The 25,767-nt window shown below is 38.8% G+C and overlaps 1 protein-coding gene across 22 annotated transcripts in view; it reads left to right on the top strand.

The window, feature by feature from the left end:
- The window catches only part of NRXN1 (neurexin 1), a 1,909,081-nt gene that overhangs the window by 1,758,220 nt on the left and 125,094 nt on the right, over positions 1-25,767 (top strand). For 12 of the 22 annotated variants that reach the window (XM_073628535.1, XM_073628556.1, XM_073628537.1 and 9 more), the window contains 2 exons: positions 12,300-12,389; positions 13,776-14,092. In XM_073628535.1, coding sequence (XP_073484636.1) covers positions 12,300-12,389; positions 13,776-14,092 — 407 coding nt within the window. The remainder of the gene's footprint in view (positions 1-12,299; positions 12,390-13,775; positions 14,093-25,767) is intronic. The other 10 variants (XM_073628543.1, XM_073628542.1, XM_073628557.1 and 7 more) reach the window with 1 other exon arrangement.

The following is a 25,767-nucleotide window of genomic DNA, read 5'->3' as shown; positions in this document are numbered from 1 at the left end:
GGAAGGGAGCTGAGCAAACTTCATTTGCCTGGACTTTCTAGAGAAAAACCACCTTGTCAAAATGTATCCATCTCTGCAAGGGTTAGGATTTTGGAGAAGAATTTTAAACACATGTTGGAAAGTAAAATTGGCTTGTAATTATGGCAGGCATTGGGGTCATCTACTTCTTTCAGGAGAACGGTAATGTGAGCCTAGTTAGTAGTTCTGGGGAGAAGAGACTCTTCGGACAAACAGAGTGAAAAGCCTGTATGAAGTGTTGAGATAATTAGTCTAGTAAGATTTTAAAGTACTGGAGGCTTAAGCTATCAGGAAATGGTGCTTTGCCTGAGTCAACAATTGTCCAGGAAAATTCTTCGGCGGTTAGCTGAGTTCAACTGAGCACGTTCCTGGTGCTAGCTTGGGAAAGCTGGATGCAATTGTGTAAGAGCAAATGAGCTCAATATGAGCAAAGTGAGCTGCAGTGGGAGGGGCTGTTTACATGGTCAGGTTGTAGAGCATTTCATAGAAGCCTTTAAAGTCTTATAGATGTCTTTGGATATCTGAACGTTAATATCCATGTCTACATGGGGTATATAAGTTTGGCTTTTTCATTTGTGTGGGGCATTGACCACGCTTTTGCCACACTTGCTGTCATATTCAAAAAAGGTGAGTTTGCATTGTGTTAGTTTAGGTCTAGTTTAAGGATAGACATGGAAGTAAAGTCACACTTTTTACTGAGCTTACTTTCCAAAGTTAACTTTCTCTCAACTAAGTAAAAATTTTCTACTTTCGTGGTCACAGAGCTCCTCAATGCTCCATCACTGTGCAGCATTGTGCTTGTTTTGCTCAGTGCTTGGTGACATCTATTTACTATAATCAAACAATAGCAACACAAGATGTAAGGACATGTATCTTAAAAATGGCATGAACAAGAGAAGAAAACAGCAGTGCTATATGAATAAAATATAATTGGATAGTCTTCAGTGTCACGTCAATCACTGCATTTTCAGATACAATAGGGCACATATAGAAGAAAGAACTCATTACTTCCAGGAAATATATGAATGAGCAGCAGGTAACTAACAAAGTTGGTGGCGTGTTTACAATGTGAAACAAAAAAAAGTGATTCTGGGGTTAAAAGGCATTGCTGCAAATTCTATTGAAATGCAGCAATTATGAGACACGCTAATTTAGCTTTTTATGTAGAAATATATGTAAGAAATGTCAGTAGGCACAATGGCCCTCATTATTTCAGAACAACTGACAAAGTAATCATTGCTCAGTCCTTTCAAATGTCAGTGGATTTGGGGATGCTATTTGAGAGAGATCAAAGTGTACTCACTCCTACACATAGCTGGGGAAGCCTTTTTTTTTTGCAGATACAGATATTTATGAGAATACTGAACGTAGGTGTATCTGCCTACTGCCAGTTATTTAGGGGGCATGGTGGGGCAGCACACCAGAGCATATGCCGCATTCCAGGCTAAAAATCGCCATGCTGTGTTACAGCTCATATGCTTTGGGAAACGGGAGCCACACTGGGCAAGAGCTACTGGAAGCTCTCCAGGCCCAGGCATAGAGATGGCTGACCCCACGCCATCTTCAGCCAGGCACATTTGTGTGTTACAACGGCACTATCTTTTTGATCACCTTTCGCCTTGGAAAAATCAAATGGGACACTGGCTTCCAGGAGGTCCATTGTCATGCCAGAAGGGTTTGTGGCCGCTATAGGTGGTCATAATCCAAAATGTCACTAATAGCGCTTAGAAGTCCACTGGTAATATGTGCAGGTGACACATATACATAAGTAAGGGTCAGGTGACACCAAATGGGTAGTTTAGTAAAACAGCAATAAGTTTATTAGATGCAACAGTTTAATAAAACCAAAGGTGAAGGTGAACTCAAAAGCCACAGTACATAAGAATGCACAACTCACTGTGTGTCCCCATCCTGTGTGCAGCTGGCTCAGAACAACTGACAAAGTAATCATTGCTCAGTCCTTTCAAATGTCAGTGGATTTGGGGATGCTATTTGAGAGAGATCAAAGTGTACTCACTCCTACACATAACCAGGGAAGACATTTTTTTTTAAGATAAAAGATATTTACGAGAATACTGAACGTAGGTGTATCTGCCAAGTGCCAGTTATTTAGGGGGCATGATGGGGTAGCACACCAGAGCATATACAGCTTTCTAGGCTAAACATTGCCATGTTGTGTTGCAGTTCATTTGCATTGGGAAACAGGAGCCACACTGGGCAAGAGCTACTGGAAGCTCTCCAGACCCAGGCCCAAAGGTGTCTGAAACTAAACTATCTTCAATTGATCACCCTTCACCTTGGAAAAATCAAATGGGACCCTGGCTTGCAGGAGGTCCTTCGTCATGCTAGAAGGGTTTGTGGCCCATTTAGGTGGTCATATTCACACAGTGTCCTCCTGGCAGAAATGCTGAGCCAACATCAGATGCCTTTCAATCACCTCATCCGTTACACCTCCATCCACTGGAAGTCAGCATTGGCCATGCTGAAGAGGCTCCACCAACAGCCATCACATGGGGTTGATTTACTAAAAGCAAATAGACTGTGCACTGTGTTAGTGCAGTTGCATTCTGTGAGTGCAGTTGTTCCAGAGCTTAGTCAATGAGGGGGAGCTCTGCTCACTTCCATCATCCACTCATGTGCAAGCAAAAGCTTTTTATTTGCAGAGTGAAGCTTCATCCAGTTTACTAAGCTCTAGAGGAACTAGTGACAATGTACAACAGTCTAACTGCCTTTAGTAAATCAACCGCAATGTGTACCTGTGTGATTATAGAGTATGAGAACAGGCTCTGGTAAACTGGAGTTCCTTTCATTGTGTCCCTGGCTTATGCTTTAGGTTGTGTGCCGCATTTTGGCACCTTTTGAAGAATTTCAATCAGAATTAGAAGAACCATGGCAAATTTGCCCATCCCCAATATTCATGAATGAATGAATGAATGATTTGTAAAGTGCTGCAAATGCGAACTGAATCGCCTCAAGGCCCTAGATGCGTTCTCTGTTGTCAGCTTCTTAGAAAAGGAAGGTCTTTAGTTTTTTTCCTGAAGGCCTGATGGTTTTCTTCCATGTGGATGTAGGTCGGAAGAGCGTTCCATAGCTGAGGTCCTTGGACTGCGAATTTTCGTTCTCCCTTTGCTTTGTAGCGGTATTTGGGAATGATGAGGAGGCTTTGGTTAGCTGATCGAAGACTGCAATTAGGTGTGTAGTGTTTTATTTTCTCTCGGAGATATAGCGGAGCGTTTCCTTGTATGCATTTGTGGGTGAGGCAGAGGGTCTTGAATGTGATCCGATTCTTTACGGTTAGCCAGTGTAGGCTCCTTAGGGATGGAGAAATGGATTCCCAGGGTTTTTTTTCCTGTTAACAGTCTTGCCGCCATGTTTTGGATGAGTTGCAAACTGATATTGGGGTAATCCTACGTAGAGCGAGTTTGCGTAGTCGAGTCGGAATCATGTAGCGGAAGAGGGAAGTATAGTAGTTGGAACACACAAGCATTATTATATACGCTATTTCCCAGTAGCAGAAAAATTGCTCATCACTTTTTCTAATCTCTGGTTACTACACTGTTAATTCCCTATTCTATCCATTGTTCTTAAGAAGAAATTATCCTGACACTTCATTTTGTCATTTAAAGGGTTATTAGACTTAATGATATAAAATAGGTCTATTATGCCCGTCAAAGTTTGGCTGTGTGTGAACTTTCTGCTATTTTGTACATCAAGATTTTTTTTCTTTTTAGAAAACACAAGTAAATTGTGTTTTAGCAGGCAGAAGGCAACAATATTTGAAATAAAAGAAAAACACTTTCTGAAAGTCAGTCCTTCTATCTGACCTTCCAATAATAAGCGATGATAAAGTTGATTGACTGCTTTTGTCAGTCATACAAAAAGATTCAATTCAACGGTTTGACCTTTTTTTCGCCTTTTGTGGCATCCCCTAGCATTCTGCGTTATTAGTTTACAGTGACGGTAACTGTCTTGAAGTGACTGTTTGAACAACAGAAAGATTGACAATGCATCTCCGGCCTGGACACATATTGCAGTCAGGTGATGGAGGCAGCTTTTGTTTTTATATCACACAATGGAACTTTTGTGAAGTGTCAATTATAGAAACTGGATTTGATGGCAGAAAATCGCATTTTGGTCCATGCACTGTGGCCATTTACTCAGCTGACACAAAAAGGCATCCATTACAGAGTCCCTGGATGAGCATAGCTTTCTTCAATAGCTTTCCTTATTTCTGTTCGGTATTGCATCCTAATGCCATATATATATCCAGTGATAATACAATTGTAAGAGCCTTTATCTGGAAACCATTATCCAAAATGATAGCAAAAGGTAGAAAGGTAAATTCTTCTTTCATTGTAAAAATGTCACCTACACACAAATGATGGAAAATGTTTTTCAGAAGGCATAGATGGAATATTTAAGGATGATTCAATTAAGGAGTATTCAATAATGGAATGAATGCAAATGAGTGATTAAACAAAATTATAATATATACATATATATATATATATATATATATATATATATATATATATATATATATATATATATATATATATATATATATATATATATATATATATACACACACAATACACACATACACACACACATACTGATCAGCCATAACATTATGATGACCCACCTCATATCAAATAGGTCCCCCATCTGCTGCCAAAACAGCCACTTTTGCCTCCAAAACTGCCCTAATCCATTGCAGCGTGGATGTCACTAGACCTCTGAAGGTATGCGGTGGTATCCGGCACCAAGGCGTCAGCAGCAGATCCTTTAAGTCCTGTAAGTTGGGTGGTGGGGCCTCCATGGATCGGACTTATTTTTCCAACACACACCACAGCTCGAAGGATTGAGCTCTGGAGAATTTGAAGCCTAAGTCAAGACCTCAGACTTGTGTTCCTCAAACTATTCTTGAACCATTTTTGCAGTGTGGCAGGCACATCATCTCTGCTATCAGGGAATACTGGTTCCATGAAGGGGTGTGTTTGGTCAGCAACAGTGTTGAGGTAGGTGGTACATGTCAAAGTAACATCCACATGAATGGCAGGACCAAGGTTTCTCAGCAGAACAATGACCAAAGCATTACACTGCCTGGTGGCATCTTTTCCCCAGGTAAGAAATTCGCATCTGGCCATCCACATGATGTAAAAGAAAACATGATTCATCAGCACAGGCCACATTCTTCCATTGTCCCGTGGTCTGGTCTGTGGACACGGGTTAGCTGGGCACTCTGATGCCTATGCAACCCTATACACAACAAACTGTGATGCTCATTTTTTTCTGCTTTCAACACATCATGGACAACCTGTTTACTTGCTGTCTAATATATCCTTGCTGCCTATATCCTACTGACTTTCACATGCCATTGTAACAAGATAATCAATGTTATTCAAATTACCTGTCAGTGATCTTAATGATATGGCTGATTGATATACAGTATAGTATATATACACTATATTACCAAAAGTATTGGGACACCTGCCTTTACACACACATGAGCTTTAATGGCATCCCAGTCTTAGTCCGTAGGGTTCAATATTGAGTTGGCCCACCCTTTGAAGCTATAACAGCTTCAACTCTTCTGGGAAGGCTGTCCACAAGGTTTAGGAGTGTGTCTATGGGAATGTTTGACCATTCTTCCAGAAGCGCATTTGTGAGTTCAGGCATTGATGTGGATGAGAAGGCCTGGCCTTCTATTCTATTCTAATTTGTTCTTTTGGGTTGAGGTCATGACTCTGTGCAGGCCAGTCAAGTGCCTCCACCCCAAACTCATTCAGCCATGTCTTTATGGACCTTGCTTTGTGCACTGATCCAAATCATTTGGTGGAGGGGGTATTACGATGTGGGGTTGTTTTTCAGGGGTTGGGCTTGGCCCCTTTGTTCCAGTGAAGGGAACTTTTCAGGCATCAACATACCAAGACATTTTGGACAATTTCATGCTCCCAACTTGGTGGGAACAGTTTGGGGATGGCCCCTTCCTGTTTCAACATGACTGCAAACCAGTACACAAACAAGGTCCATAAAGACATGGATGAGCGAGTTTGGTGGTGGAGGAACCTAACTGACCTGCACAGAGTTCTGACCTCAAACCGATAGAACACCTTTAGGAAGAATTAGAGCGGACACTGCGAGTCAGGCCTTCTTGTACACATCAGTGATTGACCTCACAAATGCACTTCTGGAAGAATGGTCATACATTCCCATAGACACACTCCTAAACCTTGGGGACAGCCTTCCCAGAAGTGTTGAAGCTGTTATAGTTGCAAAGGGTGGGCCAACTCAATATTGAACCTTGGAATGCCATTAAAGTTCCTGTGCGTGTAAAGGCAGGCATCCCAATACTTTTAGTAATATAGTGTATTTATTTATTTATTTATTTATTTTTTTACTATAGGAGCCTGAGGACTAACTGCAATAATGGGAAACATGTATTTGTTTTTAATATACAAAGAAGCACCTAAAGGGAGTACTTCATGTGCCCTTTTATGAGATTGGTATTGAGCCAAATTAGGTCTGAGCATTTGCTCCATGTGGCATCACGGCGAAAGGATTGCAGACTGCAGAATTTGTCCCTTCCAGTCTATAGTGTTTATATGCCTATTATTTACCCAAGAGATTGTCAAGTCCTCCTCTGTCTGTTAAAATGACAAGTACTAGGGACTCACTGAGAGGCATTGGAACCTTATTTGAACCCAGCTGCTTAATATTGAATATATTAAGAGGGAAATTGTTAACCATGTAATCTTGAAATATATCCAGCTCTTTGGGCCACAGTCCAAAGAATCCTAAAAATGTTTTTGCATACCCCATTGACTAATTTTTTTTTAAATCTTCTCGTGTTTTTGTCATCGTTTTATAGTCTCTGGTGGCTAAGCAGAGGCACTGCTTACTATTCAGCTATCGTAGGCAATGTCACAAACACAATTCACAACAAAACTTTGACCTGTGTTTTATTTGCACCTCGTCGCTTTCCCCACAGCCGAAATGATTTCTGCTTGACAACAAATAGATGTCTTCAATTAAGCTTTATGCTTATCATTTGTTCACTTTTATATCGGTAGTGACAAGCATGTATATTGCCAAACACCTCGCACTTAAAACTTTTGTAGAGACGAATATCACGGCCGATATTTTATATGGAAGATGATAGCATACGGATAGTTTAATTTGTACATTGTATTGCCTCTTCACATTTTAGTGGAGTACATTTATTTGATGGATAATATAATACAAAACAAGATCCCCTTGAAAGATACAGTTTATTAGGATTAATTTTTGCGAGTAAATCCATGTTAATCCAGAGAGACAGATGCACTGAAACAATCTCCAAAGCTCCTATTTCTCTCAGGGAATTTCTGGTTCCTAAAACGCTTTATTTTTTATAAAAGGCATAAAAGCTTTAGCAGTGTTCTTTGGGTTTGGTATCCCAGGCAAATGAGACACTTTAGAAATAATGGCACCTAAGTGACATACAAACGCTGAACAGTTGGTCCCTGCTTTGGCTTACTTGTGTTTTGTGCTTGAGATGTAAAAAAGGTGTTTTTGTATCACATAAAATAGAGGGAAATGACCATCTGCATCCAGAAGAGAAAATGTCTCTTAAGAAAATATGCATGTAAAGTAGGCTTAATGGGATTTTTAAAAAATGTGTGTCACAGGCGCAAAATATAGGTCTGCTGTAGTTATGAATCCCCCATCAATAATGTGGGTTATAAAAATTTTGCAGTGAGAGCTGATCTCAAAAATATTTAAAAAAATATCTTACCACAAAGCATGTGAACAAATATTAAATGTGATACATCAAACAATTACAATTACATAGAACGATATCTCCTCAATCCTGCATAGTGATAACAAAAATTATAAAAAATTATGATAATAATAATCATGTAATCAAGAGATAAACAGTCCCCTCGGTCCTCTATGAATATGGAACATCCAAATCCCACGTGCGCAAATTCACATCCGTGACTGGAATACATTTTTCACCAATTCGTGAGCCACCACCACCTTCTGAAAATGGCCACTCACCAGAAACAAGTAAAAAATGTGCCTTTGGTTTATGCTGGGTTAACCACTCCACTCTTTTGAAGATTTCTCAAACCGGTTGCCAACGGCTACTCCTTCTACCGCCACATTAATCTCGATTCCTCATGGAAAGCAGATAACCATCATTGCGCAACATGTTTAAAAATGTATTTAAGACAATAAAATAGGTATGTAAATGTACACTCACAAGTAGAGTGCCTTTAGACCGGCACTGAGTCTTTCCAGCGGTTATTTTTAGGGCTAGCTAGCGCTGTTTTCTGTGTCCTGAGATCGGCATGTGGTTCAAGCCTCGATCTGGTGTGGGCTGGGGTAGGAAGTGACGTCGGCGTTTACCCAGAAGCCTCTACGCGTTTCGCTTCCAATCATGCATCTTCAGGAGGTTATAGTTAGTCAGTACATAATAAAAAGAGCCCATCTAGTTCAAGCAGTTAGAAAAAAAAAAAAAAACAAACAAACAAATAGAAAGCCTCCATATACACTATCCTATGCCCACAGTCGACCTCCAGAGGAAAGCAAAAACAAACTCCAAAATGCATGGTCCAATTTGCTGTAGTGGGTGAAAAAAAACCTTTCCTGATCCCCTAGGAGGCAATCAGACATGGATCAACAATTCCTGTTTTATTACCTATGAATGTTAATATACAAAAGTTCCATATTTGTTCAGGTTGAAAAAAGACACTTTCCCATTTAGTTTAACCAAAAAAGTACAAAACCTCCATATGTGCAATGTTATGCCTACAGTTGCTATCCAGAGGAAGGCAAACAAACCCTAATAATGCATGATATTATACTCTCAGTTGATCTCCGGGGGAAGGCAAAAAAAAAAACTCCAAAAAAGCATGGTCCAATTTGCTGCAGTGGGGGACAAAAACCTTCCTAATCCCCCAGGCAGCAATCGCACATTCCCTGGATCAACAATACCTTGTTTTATTATGTATAAATGTTAATATTCAGTAGCTCCATAGTTAGTAAGGTTGAAAAAAAGACACATACCCATTTAGTTTGACCAATAGAAAAAAATAAATAGATAGAACACCTCCATATACACAATTCTATGCCCACAGTTGATTCAGAGGAAGGCAAAAAAAAAAAAAACACTCAATGAGGCATGGTCCAATTTGCTTTTTAGTTTGGTCCAATTTGCTTTTTAGTTTGCAAATGAGTTTGAGCTTAGGGGGTTGGGGAAAAAGGGTAAGTCAACTATAAACACATTGTTACGTAAACTGAATAGACATTTAGCTTTGTCACAGTTACATTAGTAAGTCACTGATTGCAGCCAGGGTGGATGCGCCATTTGAGGCAACTACCATATGCAGATACCACTTTCAGATCCCATAGTGCTCTTTGTGCTCTCAGACACAGCTCCCTTTTTTTTTAACCAAACAATGACTGTAAATCTGCAATTTATCATTAATGGTGTACGGTTGAACAAAACTTGAAACAGAACATGAAAATTGCAGTGTGATTTTGAGCTATAATAGCATTTTGCATTTTCGCCTGATAAAGTGAGTGGGGTGCATTGGAGTACTACAGCTATATCTCAATGAAAAAAAATAAGAACCTCGGAGCAGGTCGGATTTGTAATCTATATGAATTTTTTAAAGTGCTTAAAGTGGACCTGAACACAAAAAGTGAAAACATTGTTATGTTATAGGGAATATCTAAAAATGTTAATTGTACCTAAGTAGTATCCTGCAAATGTTATATTTGTCTTGATTTCCTCCTGAGCTGTACACAGTCACCTCTGTGTATATTTGCAGTGTGAGATCTAAGGCACTGCTGCCCGTGACTTCTAGTCCCACTAGATTTGTAATAAGATTTGCTGATGTCATACTGTGATGCTCACTGTTCTCCTTGCTGGTGTGGAAGCTGTACCCAAGGACCTGCAAAGAAGAATCTCCCTTCTTCAGTTTCATTCATTCTTAGAATCTGATCTTTTTGGACTTTTTCTTGCAGATTCTTGGTCATTTATCTATCACTAACGCTAACAACCATTAGCGGGGGGTTAGGGGGACTTTAAGGTGAGGAATGCAAACCCTGTCTTTACTATTATAGCTACCGCCACAGTGTAGAACAGAAACATGGTAAATCATTGGGAAAAGGTCAACTGCAGAGAGACCACAGACAATCCTGGTAAACTAGGCCTTAGCCTTTGCCTAAAACATTTTTGGTACCTACATTTTTTTGGGCACAGTAAGGTCCTCTTTAATCCTCAATTTTGATTGAAGTGTACCATCAAGTTGTCCATACATAAAATATATTTCAAAATGTTGGAAAATTTCTTCTGGATTCCTACTTCTACGCTGGTGCATAACTACCGCTCTCCCTCATGGCTCCTAGTCCTTACTCATGCTACTGAAAGGTTTAAAAAGGCTACATATGTCATTCCAAAATAAAACATAGGGTTGATTTACTAAAATTGGAGAGTGCAAAATCTGGTGCAGCTCTGCATAGAAACCAGTCAACTTTCAGGTTTTTTTTGTCAAAGCTTTATTGAACAAGCTGAAGTTAGAAGCTGATTGGTTACCACGCAGAGCTGCAATAGATTTTGCACTCTCCAGTTTTAGTAACTCAAACCCATTATCTTTAAACGTGTGATGTTTAGATCTAATTTTTGTCATCTCTCTTACTCTTTTTGTCTTCAAATGCTATCTGTTGAGCATTGCTATGCTATTCTGCTTCTTTGGTAGCGTTTTACACTTTCATCTTTGCATGTGCACTGAATTGTAACAATTAGGGTTTCAAGATGTTACATTTGTTATGGGTTAGTTTAAAAAAATTGATGTTACCTCAGTTTATAGACATGCATTCACAAAGATAACCCTAACCCTAAAAACAGGAAACAGTACACATTCTCTTTGAAAAAAAAGACACAAGGGCCCATGTAATATCTGACATTGTTGCAAACCTCCTTGACATACCATTTTCAAGAGAAAAAGTTGGGTACCCTTTTGTTTTCCAAAGTAACTGCACCCTTACAAAGCAGATATGTAATGTTCACCACCATCAAAGGACACACACATGTCTTTATGTGCTTGTTGAGTTGGTAAATGCTTGCTTTGCATCTTCAGCATTTCCTTACATCGAATTTACATTTAATTTTGTTTATGTGTAAAAAAGGACATATGATTTTTATTTACATACATGTAAAATACCTGCAAATTGTCAGGTGGTGGCAGGAAAATTGATGGACTTCTTCTTTTTGCTCTCCAGAAAAGTTATCTTAAGGGCTGCGTTTTACCGAAAATGTGAACATCCCTTCAATATCACATGCAATTGCAAGATTATGGGCATTGAAAATATGTTTTATGCATAAAACCTTCACTTTATGGAAAGTAATAGGAGAGATGAGTAAGGCAGCTGTTTATCCAAACTAGACATATACAGTAAAGCACAAGTCTCCATTTTTTGTAGAATTTAGCCAAGATTGCTTTGTTTTGTTTCATGCATTTGTCTTGGCTAATGTGTATCAAAATTACATCTAAATTGTCAACTGAAGCAATTATGGATTCCAGCGGGGTATTTGGAGAACATTACACATACCTGCAATGAAAATTTAATTAGGATGAAGCTCATTCAAGTTAGATCAATACTTAAATACAGACGAAATAACTTTTGTCAATTCCTTTTTCCATGTTAACTGAAGCACAGTTCTACCATTATATTTTTCATTATTCTGAATTCATTTAACTTGAAATGCATTTGTACCATGTGATTTTTTGAATCTCGTGGATGAGAAGTATATTTTTGAATTAGCTTTGTAATATTTTGTTGACATGGATGCTTTGGTAAAACATCCAGATATGGTATTCAGATTGGAAGACTTTCTTTTTTTTTTAATGAATAACCTGGATTAAGAGGTTGGATGTATCCAGAAAAAAATAAATATGTTACATCTGAACATGTTTAACTAGATAATAAATACCAAAAAACGCTTATTTGATGCTTAAATATGTTTTTTGGGTCTGTCTATAACATAATTTTAATAACCTAATTCAAGTGCAAATTTCTAATTCTCCATTAACATAGGAATAATTCTGTTTGCTAAAATAAAATAAATGAGTGAATGAAATATGATATGTTCTAGGTATCATTTTTTTAAAAATCCAAATTTCAAAAAGTCATGTGGCAACTGTATAGCTCAAGCTTTAAGTATTAACTTTTAACCTTTGACCTTACAGATTTTAACCATTGAAATGTCTCTTTAAACTTTAAAGGAAACAATGATAACGAACGCCTGGCGATTGCTAGACAGCGAATTCCATATCGACTTGGTCGAGTAGTTGATGATTGGCTACTCGACAAAGGTAAAAAACATTGATTAAAACTTCAAATAAAAATAATTTGAACATAACCAAGTAGTATTTCATTGTAACTCTAAAAAAACTTTTAAAATAAATTTTCAGTAAAACTAACTTAAAAACTTTAAAACAGTAAAATTTAAATAGTAATATTTGGCATACATTGTATAATAATTTTCGTGCCTGTCTAGATGTTTAATAATCGTACCCTGTTAACTTAAAGTTAAAGGGACTGTAAAGTCAATCCTCTAACTGAATCTATGAAGGAACTCATAGATAACTTTAACCAAACTTTCAAAATTATTCATAGACTGTTTTTTTTTTTTTTCCTGTTCCCACATCTAAATTATTATCTAAAATATGTGTAGCTTTCTTATCTTTCTTACGAACCTGAAAAAAAAAAAATATCTTGGCATAAACTACAGGTACTCTAAATAGTGGGCAAAATGAATTGCCAATCAAAATGAAGTCCCTTTAACATTTGCATCCTTTCAAGGAATTTTTTTTTTGAACAAACCTTAATTAAAACCCAACCTAAAATTATGTGCATGCTAATCATATGCAGAGGCCAATCTGCTTAAAAATCTTTGATTTCATAATGCTGACAATATTTTAAAGATTTCTTTGTGTAATGAAATTGTGCCATAATTTCACCATTGGTACGTGTATCATTACTTAAGTCGCTTTTGCATCAGAAAGATTCTATTTTAATTGTTAGTCTTGCTAAATGCCAATCAGAGCTATTTTATACTTTGACTGCATAATGATGCATTTCTTTTCTTAACTGGTGGTGAAGCAAACAAAATTTGATATTATAGTGGTGAATGTATAAAATGGAACGCTAATTGCTTTTCATAACTAAATACCTTGCAATATATTTTCTCATTGTTTACCTTCATTTTTGTTTTTCAACTACACTCTTTAACTATCCTAAGAAGAGTATTGCAATTACTCATATTCAGGACTTAGATTTAAATGAATTTTAATATATTTGAACAAAAATGTGCTATCCATTAAAGACATTAATAATTCTTTTTGACATGCCAATAATGCAAAATTAATGTCTCACACATTTTCATAATACATGATGCAAGCTAGATTAAAACAAAATATGGATTTTTCCATTTTTGTTATCTTGTAGTTGATATAAAACTTTGATTGGCCTTTAAGCATGGACAGCCATAAACTTAATTTTTTTTTTTTTTACGTTTTTTAATAGATATAATATACATGTCATAGTCATTTCATTATATGCAATGAATTATAAGTTATATTTCTATCTTATAGTACATTGCACCCGTCATTCATTTCACAAAAATTTGTCAGTCATCTTTTCCAGAATACGGAGTTCACAGTCAACATTTTTGCATGTATATAATATTATTTTTGCAGGACGCCAGCTCACAATCTTCAATAGCCAGGCAACCATTAAAATCGGTGGGAAGGAGCGGGGACATCCTTTTCAAGGCCAGCTTAGTGGTCTTTACTACAATGGCTTAAAAGTTCTGAACATGGCTGCAGAAAGTGATGCCAACATCGTGATAGAGGGGAATGTGAGGCTTGTTGGTGATGTGCCTTCATCCATGACAACGGAGTCAACCGCCACGGCAATGCAGTCGGAAATGTCCACCTCAATTATGGAAACCACCACCACACTGGCCACCAGCACTAGAAGAATAAAGACACCTACAAGGGAACCTGTTGGTCAGGTTAGTAAACCTCATTTCGATCTTATCTTACCTTGCGTCCAAAACTAAAAATACCACCTAAAACACAATTAATATTAATGAGTAATTCCCAAGAATCATTTGTCCTTTTTTGGGTGCAGGACATTTTTTTCCTCCATTTGACTTTAAAAGTGATTTTTTCCAATCAGATACTTTCATATACACAGTAAGAAAACACACACACACACACACACACACACACACATACATACCACTGTTGGCCAAAATTCTAGGGGAACATTTTTCATTCATCTTTTCTGGCACTATGCCCAATGCTGGGAAAAGCAGTACTGATTATTTCTTTTGCAGTCATCTGCCATCTGTCAGCAATATGACATATTCTGCATAACCCTGGCTGGCAGAAATCCCGTAGTATGGCTCACCTATATAAAGCAGTCATTAAATATAATGATTATACAACTTTCTCAAAAAATGATCTTTGAAATAAAATGTTTTCATCTAAATAAGTAAATATCAGATAATAAAAACCAGGATACCAGCTGAAGAAGGTGTAGCTACTCCTAGAACCATGAGCCTGGATAATTCTTGGTCTGCCATTGAGGTTGATTTACTAAAACTGAAGAGTGCAAAATCTGGTGCAGTTCTGCATAGAAACCAATCAGCTTCCAGATTTTTTTTTTTGTGTCAAAGCTTAATTGAGCAAGCTGAAGTTAGAAGTTGATTGACTACCATGAACAGCTGCACCAGATTTTGCACGTTGCTGTTTTAATAAATTGACCCCATTGAGTCGTGGAAGAAAGTTTGGAGACTTCCAAAATCTCTTGCTGACAGCTCAAAAGCTTTTTCATGGGAAAAAAAACAATAAATAAGACATCTGTCATGCATATAACACAAATATATTACAGGTGTTGATTAAAGTATAACTAAAGGCAAAAGTTTTTTTTTGTTTTGGACAGAATGGAGAACACCTATTAGGTTATTACTGTCTGTGTCCCTGTTAGGGAGATTCCTCCTCTCTATTTGTCCTGTTTACCATTGTCATTGAAAGTGAAAGTAAAAGAAATTCCCACATTTTGGGTTGTCCTCAAAAAGTAATAGAGGGGAAACCTTCCAATGGGGACACTAGTTCAAGAGATTTGGGGACCCCAATGGATTTCCTTATTTTGCGGGGATTTCATTTCCTTTTTGGCTATTGGACAGGAAGTGAAGGTAAATCTCCACAATGGGACACAGATGGCAAAAAAGAAACAAATCTGACATAGAATATAATCTTACTTTATCCAAAATGAAAACAGTACAGTCTACTTTAACCTTATCATGTAAAAACTGCAATGAAGTTATATTGGCCTGATACTATTAAGTTAAATCCCTGATTAGATAGCTAGAGGTTTGAGCAAAGCCCACAAAATGTCTGCCTGACTGTATATAGTACATTTTTAACTTTAACACGATTAAAGCAGACCTATTGCTGGCTTTGTGCTATATATCTAAATTATTCCACTAGCTTTTAATGAATTGGTTGGATTAATGTAGGTTTTGCTTGAAAAGGCTGCCTACTTGCTATATAGATAACTGCATATTTAAGTCAACTTTTGTATATGTTATATTTTAGTTTACAACTATTATTTGAGGTCATTAGTCATACTAAACATGTGTTCTTGGAAACATACAATTTGTTTCATATACTGTTGATTAAAGTATAACTAAAGGCAAAACTATTTTTTTTAGTTTTGGACAGAATGGAGATATGGATTAGAACACCAGGTTATGTTCAGGTTATTACTGTCTGTGTCCTCTTTTTGGAGACCCCCCCCCTACTATTTGTTCTGTTTAGCATCATTTAAAGTGAAAGTAAAAGAATATCCCAAAACTTGGGTTGTCCCCCAAAAAGTAATAGAGGGTATTAACCCGCACTGGGGTTAATTTAGTAGGCCTCAGACAGCTACTAGCACAAGTATTTAACCACTTCCCGCCCAGCCTATAGCAGAATGACGGCCGGGCGGTGGTTCCGTTATCCTCATATGATGTCTTTAAGCATAACAGCCAGCGCACGCCAGTGGGGGCACGCAGCGCAGCAATCGGTGGTGCAGTGTGTCAGTCTGACACACCACAACACCGATCTCGGTAAAGAGACTCTGATGGAGGCTCTTTACCACGTGATCAGCTGTGTCCAATCACGGCTAATCACAGTGTAAACAGGAAAGGCCATGTATCGGCTTTTCCTCACTCGCGTCTGACAGACGTGAGTGGAGGAGAGCCGATTGGCTGCTCTCCTGAAGAGGGGTCTGCACTGATTGATTATCAGCTTAGCCCCCCCCGCGAATGCCCACCCAGGACCACCAGGGATACCACCAGGACCACCAGGGATTGTCACCACTGATGACCACCAGGTATCCCAATCTTTGCCAAAATCAATGCTAATCAGTGCCCACAAATGGTGCCAGTCAGTGCCCATCACTAATGCTTGCCAGTGCCTCCTTATCAGTGATACCCATTAGTACCATCTATCAGTGTCCATCAGTGCCACCATCAGTGTCCTTCAGTGCCACCTATCAGTGCCCATCAGTGCCTACCTATCAGTGCCCATCAGTGTCATCTATCAGTGCCGCCCATAAGTACCCATCAGTGCAGCCTTTCAGATAACAATATTTTTTACTTTTTTGCTATAATAAATATCCCATCAAAAAAATAAAAACAATTCTTTATCAGTTTAGGCCATTATGTATTCTTCTACATATTTTTGGTAAAAAATATGCAAAAAGTGTATATTGATTGGTTTGAGCAAAAGCTATAGCGTCTACAAAGTAGGGGATATATTTATGGCATTTTTATTATTATTTTTTTTTTTACTAGTAATGTCGGTACTCAGCGATTTTTAGCGGGACTGCAGCATTGTGGCGGACAGATCGGGAACTTTTGACACTCTTTTGGGACCAGTGACATTTATACAGCAATCAGAGCTAAAAATAACCACTGATTACTTTTTATATGCCACTGGCAGGGAAGGGGTTAACACTAGGTGGAGATCAAGGGGTTAAGTGTTCCCTAGGGAGGTGTTTCTAACTGTGGGGGGGTTGGGACTAACTGGGAGTAGAGAGAGATTGCTGTTCCTGATTACTAGTAACGGCAGATCTCTCTCTACTTCCGTGACAAAATGGGGATCTGTCTGTTTACATTGACAAATCCCCATTATGGCTCTCCAAGGAATGATCGCAGGTCTCCGGTAGACGTCGCGGCCGCCGGCCACATGCATCAGCACTGCCGTTGCGCCCCCTGTAGACCTTAAAGCGGCCGCCGTACACCAACGGCGGTTCGCGCAGGGGAGCCAACTTACCGTCGTATAACGATGGCGGCTGGTCAGCAAGCAGTTAATTTATTAAAAAGTTTTAAAAAAGGTTTGCCAATAGTTCTACTTTAACCTTATCACATAAAAAGTGAAATTAAGTTATTTTGGCCTGATCCAAATAAGATATACCCTTGATAACATAGTTATAGGTTTGAGCAAAACCCACAAAATGTCTACCTGACTGTATATAGTAAATATTCTACTTTCACGCGATGAAAGCAGATCTAATGCTGGCTTTGTGCTATATATCTAAATGATTTTACTACCTTGTACTGAATTTGACTGAATTATAATAAGTTTAGCTTACAAAAGAGGCTGCCTACTTGCTATATAGATACCTGCATATTTAAGTCAACTGTTGTATATGTCATGTTTTAGTATACAATTTTATTTGAGGTCATTAGTCATACTAAACATGTGTTCTTGGAAACAATTTGCTTCATATATGCTTCACTGGCATTTTCTGAGCCTTCCATTAATTAGTGACCCACTTCTACAAGGTAAGATAAAGGCCCGGCTTCTATGTCCATAGCCAGCCTAGCTGTCATTTGTTACGAATGCTTTCTATAAATGGTTCACGGAGAATGACTGCTTTATTACCAAAAAAAAAAAAGAAGAAGAAGAAAAAATCGGTCATGGTGGTTTGTTTTCCTCAATCAAACTGAGCTTTCAATGGTAACACTGAGCCACTTAAACAGCAGTTGTGATGTACCCTGGGGCGACTGAATGTTTTGGAACAATGGAGACGCCTCTTTGCCCAAGCAGAATTAGATTGGCTCCATTTCAAACAGCGGAGCCTGAGCATGGCTGTTAAATCTTGAGGGCAAAATATTGGTTGAAGGATGTGTTTCTGTTTATACTGAAGCAGTGACTTTGAAGAGGATTCATCAAAATATTCTCACGACAGCCCCATTTCTTGCCCTGCAACCCAAACAGAATAAAGGCAGGCATCTACAAAAAGCACAAGACGGTCACTTGCGAACAATTTTACTTTGAAGTCAGGGGAAATCATTGTAGCAAGGTGACCTATATACAGTGCATACTATACCGTACTCTTAATGCTGAATGCATACACAGCAACTGTTGCGGCTAAGGTGTGGCAGATAGAGACCTAAAATCAGTACTTTGTAAATAACAGAAAATTGAATGCTTACAAATGGGATTTTCACATATCTTCTGACTTTCAATGGCAAGAGAGGTATAGGGCCTGCCTTAAAAGTCTTGCTCGGATTACCATTCAGACTATTATCTGTCAATTAGCCTTTAGTTGTCCCAGTGGGGTTGGTTTACTAAAGCTGGAGAGTGCAAAATCTGGTGCAGCTCTGCATAGAAACCAATCAGCTTCCAGGATTTATTATCAAAGCTTAATTGAACAAGCTGAATTTAGAAGCTGATTGGCTACCATGCACAGCTGCACCCGATTTTGCACTTTCCAGTTGTAATAAATCAACCCCTAGGTTTAGTAGGTCCTGGTTGAGTTAAGACAGTCGTCAAATTTGTTTTTTTGCTGTAAGTAATCTAGTGGTGAAATCTTGCTTGAGTTCTTAGGTCTCTCCTTTTACTTTGGTCACATCATTCGATCTGGTTTTGGATTGTGCTTGAGTGGCCTAATCTTTTTTTTTATCTATACAAGTAAATATTTCTAGTATGAAGCCTGGTCTCTGGATTCTACAGGAGAAAGAAATGCCTAGTTGCCAGAACCAGCTTTTGCTTTTTGCCTATTATCCAGCAGTACATGGGCTAGTATTTGCAGCTGCACTCTGCAAGAGCAGTTGCTTGAGATCTTAGTTAATGAGGTCAAGGCTTACTTCCATCATCCAATCATGTGCAAGCAAAAATGCATTTTTTTTCATGTTCCCGTGTACATGATTGGGTACTGTGACAGACTCACCCGGGACAGAGGCTTTTGAAGGGGACTGAATGTTAGCCTCTTGCCTACAGATTATGGGCCCTGGCATTTGGGGTACCCTTGAGGTATTGCTAATATGGCAAATACAGAGTCCCCAGAGTCTGTGTGTCCTGGGGGGACAAGGACCCGAAGCCAAAGTAACAACACCTCAAGGGTACCCCAAATGTACCCGGGATAGGTACTCTTTGCAAAATGAAGCTTTGCCTCATTTACTAAGCTCTGGAGCAACTGCACTTGCAGAGTTCACAGTCTATTTGCTTTTAGTAAATCAACCCCTCAGGGTCCTTTGGAATTTAGGATGTAGACACTGTGTCCCCCTCTATTTTGTCACTTAGACATGGGCATCGTTCACTTCCAAGGCATGTAAGAAGGGAATTCTTAATGATATCCAACCCATTTTTCCAGTTTTTAAAATTTAAATGGTGATGGACAGCAAGTTCCTCTTCAATTCCAGCCTGGCTATCACTGAAACATGCAGAATACGTCTCTAATTTCCACCTGACATTATTTGGGCAAAAGTTAAATGCGGTATACATTGTCTGAACAAAGTTGCATATTATGGACCTTGAGCAAGATGAGGGCATCACAAAGATTTCTGTTTACCTATATCTATTTTTCTATACACAGTGCAAATATGTTTGCAGTCCGGCAGTGACTGAACAGAGGTCCAAACGTTGTCCACAGATAGGGGCTCTTTTTTAGAATTTGTCTGCCATTGCAGCCAAATACAAAGAACTATACATTTAAATGTATAGCATCTAATTAGAGCTTATTCTCATCTGTGCAAGATATGGCACACTGACTCCTAATGTGTGGATCTCCTATATAATACACACAGAAAATATTTTAACATGAGCTCTAGCGGGAGAAAAAAAAAATCAATCCATTGTAAATAAATGACGTATGGTTCCTAGAATTTTCAGTTATAATTATATGTAAATAGCAACAGCTGAAAAGTATGAAATGTTACCCTCTGACTCTTCCTTTATTTCATCAAATGTGCAAATTTCTATATCACACATGCATTTTTTTGTAAAATTTTAAAGACTTGAAAGTTTCTTAATCGTCAATTCATCTACAACAATGTACACTAAAAATGTTTTAGATCTCATTACATTTTTTTCAGAATTTCAATAAAAAAAAAAAAAACGCCAAAGCCTGTTAAACCATAAACATGAAACTGTTCAAAACACCATTTGCAGAAGCTGCAATAATAATAATTGCTCGCATCTTTGCCTGCATTCTTCCACAAAATTTTAATTGGTAATATTCTCTGTTGTATTTTATGCATCCAAATCTGCTTTTTTTCTTTATAGCTACAAAGAATAAAATATAAGGTAGGTATACCACTGCATAATATTCTCTGAAACATTTATGGCAATGTTAACGATGGGAAATAAAATAGTACATTAGAAAAAGATTTAAAAAAAAAAAAGTAATACTAATTTTTCTTGCTTTGTGTTTCTTTTGTGTTCTTTGTTTTACTAATATGGCATACTTATTTTACACTTTTGTTTATTAGATTGTTTTTATGGCAAGATAAAATGATCCTCAAAAAAGCCATAACAGTAGACCCATAAATTTACCTACAATTAAAGTGTGAGAAGTAAGTAACAGTTGGTGATGACAGCAGAATGTATCACAGAGGGCTCGTATTTCGTTCACTTCCATATTGTGCCATCTGCATTGGATGACAGAATGAATAATGCTTCTTTGAATCAACTACAGACGGGCTTATGGCATTCTAGGAAAAAATCACAATGGTTTTTCTGCAGTGGTAGATTGTCAATAAAACAGGAGTAGTTGGCTTATATGAACAAAATGGACTCATGAATGCCAAAATAATACGAGTGAATGCCTAAATTAGTTTTAGTTCATGCCTAAATTGACCCAAAGCTCCAGGAAAAAATAAATTCTGAAAAAAAAAAACGAATAAAAGCAAAAACTTACATTATATATAGTTCCCATGCCCAAAGCTCTTCCACACCCATTAAAGTTAGACCATCCTTCTTTTGGAACCAAATCCCTCTTTCCCTCCTAACTCGCCAGTTGGCCCATTTTTAGGTCTGATTTATAGGCCTCTGCCAATAAAATACACACCAACTTACCAACTTACTACGCTACATTCAGCCCAGAAGTTATCACCGTCTGGTGAGTGAGCACCTAGAGTGTTTGCTGGTGGTTGGTATTTTAATACACATTAAAGGCTATTAGTTTCACTGGCTGACTCGTAGGGTGGTGGAACTGGACATTTTACAAAATTTATATGTTTTGACATTTGCTATTGTTAAAATTCATAAAAAGGCCTTTAGCATAGCACAGCTGAGTAGGCTTGAACAAAGGACAGATGTAACATTTTGTACCTGTGAAGCTGCGTACACACGAGCGGAATGTCCAACAGAAAAAGTCAGACGGAAGCTTTTCATTGTATATTCCGATCGTGTGTAGGCCTCATCGGACTTTTTTTTTCGAAAATTCTGACGGACCTAGAAATGGAACATGTTCTAAATATTTCCAACGGAACCAATTCCTATCGGGAAAACCGCTCGTCTGTATGCTGTTCCGACGGACCAAAAACGACGCATGCTCTGAAGCAAGTACGAGACGGAAGCTATTGGCTACTGGCTATTGAACTTCATTTTTCTAGTCCCATCGTACGTGTTGTAAGTCACCGCGTTCTGGACGGTCAGACTTTGGTCGGACTTTGGGTTGACCTTGTGTAGGCAAGAAAGCTTGAATGGAATTCCGTCGGAGTTCCGTCGGAGAAACCTTCGGAGTTTATTACGACGGCAAAACCGATCTTGTGTACGCGGCATTAGGAGTTTTCTATTTCTCATGTGCTTCCTGTGTGCTTCATGTGCTAGTCGTAATGATGCAATGATAGGGGGTAGATATAAATTCATCATGGCTACCACTGGCTCACAATAACCAAATCCATTCAGACGCAAAGGGGGAGATTTACGTAAACAGGGGCACACAGAATTTGCTTCTAACTGAAGCTTGTTCAATTAAGCTTTGACAATAAAACATGGAAGCTGATTCTGTGTGCACCAGTTTTAGTTAATCAAAGATTTGTTTAGTTACGTTGTCTGATTTAGGAGAGTAGCAAATTTTCATGATAGCAGCCCTCGCAGCCCCAAAAATGTGCTAATACCTTATATTTAAAGATTTAAACAGCCAAATCTAAAAAAGAACATCTATTAGATATGCTGGGGTGGATATACTAAAGGCAAATCGACTGTGCACTCTGCAAGTGCAAATGCACTCATTTTCCTCAGAGCTTAGTAAATGTGGTAAAGCTCTACTGAGTTCCATCCTCCAATCATGTACACACAAAAATGTTTTTTTTTTTCATTTACCGTATTTATCGGCGTATAACACGCACCGGCGTATAACACGCACCCCAAGTTTAGGAGGGAATTTTAAGGAAAAAAAACTTTTAGGAGGGAAGTTGAAGGGAAAAAAACTTACATTTAAATGCCCATCATTGCAGCCTTCTCAGTGCAGCCTTGCCCCAGTGCAGCCTTGTCAGTGCAGCCTTGTCAGTGCAGCCTTGTCAGTGCAGCCTTCCCCAGTGCAGCCTTCCCCAGTGCAGCCTTGTTAGTGCATCCTTGTCAGTGCAGCCTTCCCCAGTGCAGCCTTGTTAGTGCAGCCTTGTCAGTGCAGCCTTCCCCAGTGCAGCCTTGTTAGTGCAGCCTTGTCAGTGCAGCCTTCCCCAGTGCAGCCTTGCCCCAGTGCAGCCTTGTTAGTGCAGCCTTCCCCAGTGCAGCCTTGTCAGTGCAGCCTTCCCCTGTGCAGCCTTGCCCCAGTGCAGCCTTCGATCCCCTGCCATACTGGGCTTCAAAATCGCCGACCGCGATTTGAAAATGGCGCCGCCGGCGCCGAAATACACAGAGCCGGTCCTCGGCTCTTCTCGGCGGCTCTCGTTCACTTTCGGCTCCACTCGTAGTCCTGCCCGGGATGGGCGTGACTGTGAGCGGAGCTCAAGTGAAGCCGAAAGTGGCCGAGAAGAGCTGAGGACCGGCTCTGTGTATTTCGGCGCCGGCGGCGCCATTTTCAAATCGCGGTCGGCGATTTTTTAGATCTGGCAGCTCAGGATCGCAGGGGATCGGCGTATAACACGCACCCGCGTTTTTACCCTGATTTTAAGGGGAAAAAAGTGCGTGTTATACGCCGATAAATACGGTATTTTCTTTGCACGTGAATGTGTATTCTTTACGAAGTCAAGCATTACCACATTTACATTTATTAAGAAAAATGAGTGCAACTGCACTTGCAAAGTGCAGAGCTTATTTGCCTTTAGTAAATCCCCCCTATGTCTCAAATTGAGTATTTGGGCTTTGTTTATTAAATTTGCAAATAGGCTGTTCATTTTGAAAGGGAAGCTGCACTTTGCCCCACAGCTTAGTGAATGTGGAGAAGCATCCGTTTGCAAACAATACCCCATTACATGCAAGGAAAATGAAAAAAAAAGGAAACTGCATGTTTTGCTTGCACAAGATTGGATGGTAAAAACAACAGGTCTTCACCTCATTCAATAAGCCATGGGGCAAAATTTCCATGAAAAGTGCAGCTTCCATTGCAAAGTGATAGTTTGACCTATTTGCCTTTAGTATATCCAATCCCAAAGGCTCAATGGGGATATATCTAGGATCATAGATACAGAATATAGAAGTGGACAGTGTTTTATGGATTTGTGTTGAGAACACACAGAAAATATTAGAAATCAATGGGTACGCTAAGAGCTAATGCTACAGTTGATGATGCTGAGTACCCTTCTCCCCTGCACTGCTTAAAAAATAAATACATTTTATATATATATGTATATATATATGTGTGTGTATATATATATATATCTATAGATATATATATATATATATATATATATATATATATATATATATATATATATATATATATATATATATATATATCTATAGATATATCTATAGATATCTATAGATATATAGATATCTATAGATATATCTATAGATATAGATATATCTATAGATATATCTATAGATATATCTATAGATATATCTATAGATATATATATATATATATATATATATATATATATATATATATATATATATACACACTATATTGGGATGCCTGCCTTTACACGCACATAAACTTTAATGGCATTCCAGTCTTAGTCCGTAGTTTAGTATTGATTTGGCCCACACAGCTTCAACTCTTCTGGGAAGGCCGTCCACAAGGTTTAGGAGTGTGTCTATGGGAATGTTTGACAATTCTTCCAGAAGTGCATTTGTGAGGTCAGACATTGATGTGGAAGAGAAGTCCTGGCTCGCAGTCTGTACTCTAATTCATCCCAAAGGTGTTCTATTGGGTTGAGGTCAGAACTCTGTACAGGACAGTCAAGTTCCTCCACCCCAAACTCGCTCATCCTTGTCTTTATGGTCCTTGCTTTGTGCACTGGTCTAAATCATTTGGAGGAGATGGGAATATGGGGTGGGCTTGTTTTTCAGGGTTTGGGCTTGGCCCCTTAGTTCCAGTAAAGGGAACTCTTTGGACAATGTCATGCTCCCAACTTTGTAAGAACAGTTTGGGGATGACCCCTTTCTGTTTCAGCACAAACAAGGTCCATAGAAACATGGATGAGCGAGTTTGGGGTGGAGGAATTTGACTGGCCTGCACAGAGTCCTAACCTTAACCCAATGGAACACCTTTGGGATGAACTAGAGCGAAGACTGTGAGCCAGGCCTTCTTGTCCAACACCAGTGCCTGAAATCACAAATGTGCTTCTGGAAGAATGGTCAAACATTCCCATAGACACACTCCTAAACCTTGTGGACAGCCTTCCCAGAAGATTTGAACCTTTTATAGCTGCAAAGGGTGGGCCAACTCAATATTGAACCCTACGGACTAAGACTGGGATGCAATTAAAGTTCATGTGTGTGTAAAGGCAGGCATCTCAATACTTTTGGTAATATAGTGTATATATATACACTATATTACCAAAAGTATTGGGACACCTGCCTTTACACACACATGAACTTTAATGGCATCCCAGTCTTAAGTGCCACTGGTTTCTACAGAGCCCACCAACCACTGGAAGAAGAATAGGACCTATGACATCACGTGATAATACCAAATACAGAGCCCAGTGGTTGCTGGGCTCTGTAGAAACCAGTGGCACTAAATATTCTGCCACTGGTTCCTGCAGTGCTCTTTTTGGAGCCCAGGCAAACAAGAAGTGGGTTAAATGATGCTGGGTGTCATTTAACTGAAAAAAAGGACTCTTGCTGGCTCCCTGAGAGATGAGTCTGTGAGGGACAGCACTATAAAAGGATGTATTTGCAGAGAGAGCATTTTATTTATTTTAAATGTCAACCTCTGCAAGGCAATGGATGTTTCTTTTTTTTTTTTTTTTTTTTTTTTTATGACGCTGGAGGTGGGCTTTAATCAGTGAGGGGG

Source organism: Aquarana catesbeiana, linkage group LG04 (genome assembly GCF_042186555.1).
Source record: "Aquarana catesbeiana isolate 2022-GZ linkage group LG04, ASM4218655v1, whole genome shotgun sequence".
NCBI lineage: Eukaryota > Metazoa > Chordata > Amphibia > Anura > Ranidae > Aquarana > Aquarana catesbeiana.
The sequence above is the reverse complement of the archived record's forward strand: the minus strand, read 5'-3'. Positions and strand labels throughout refer to the sequence as shown.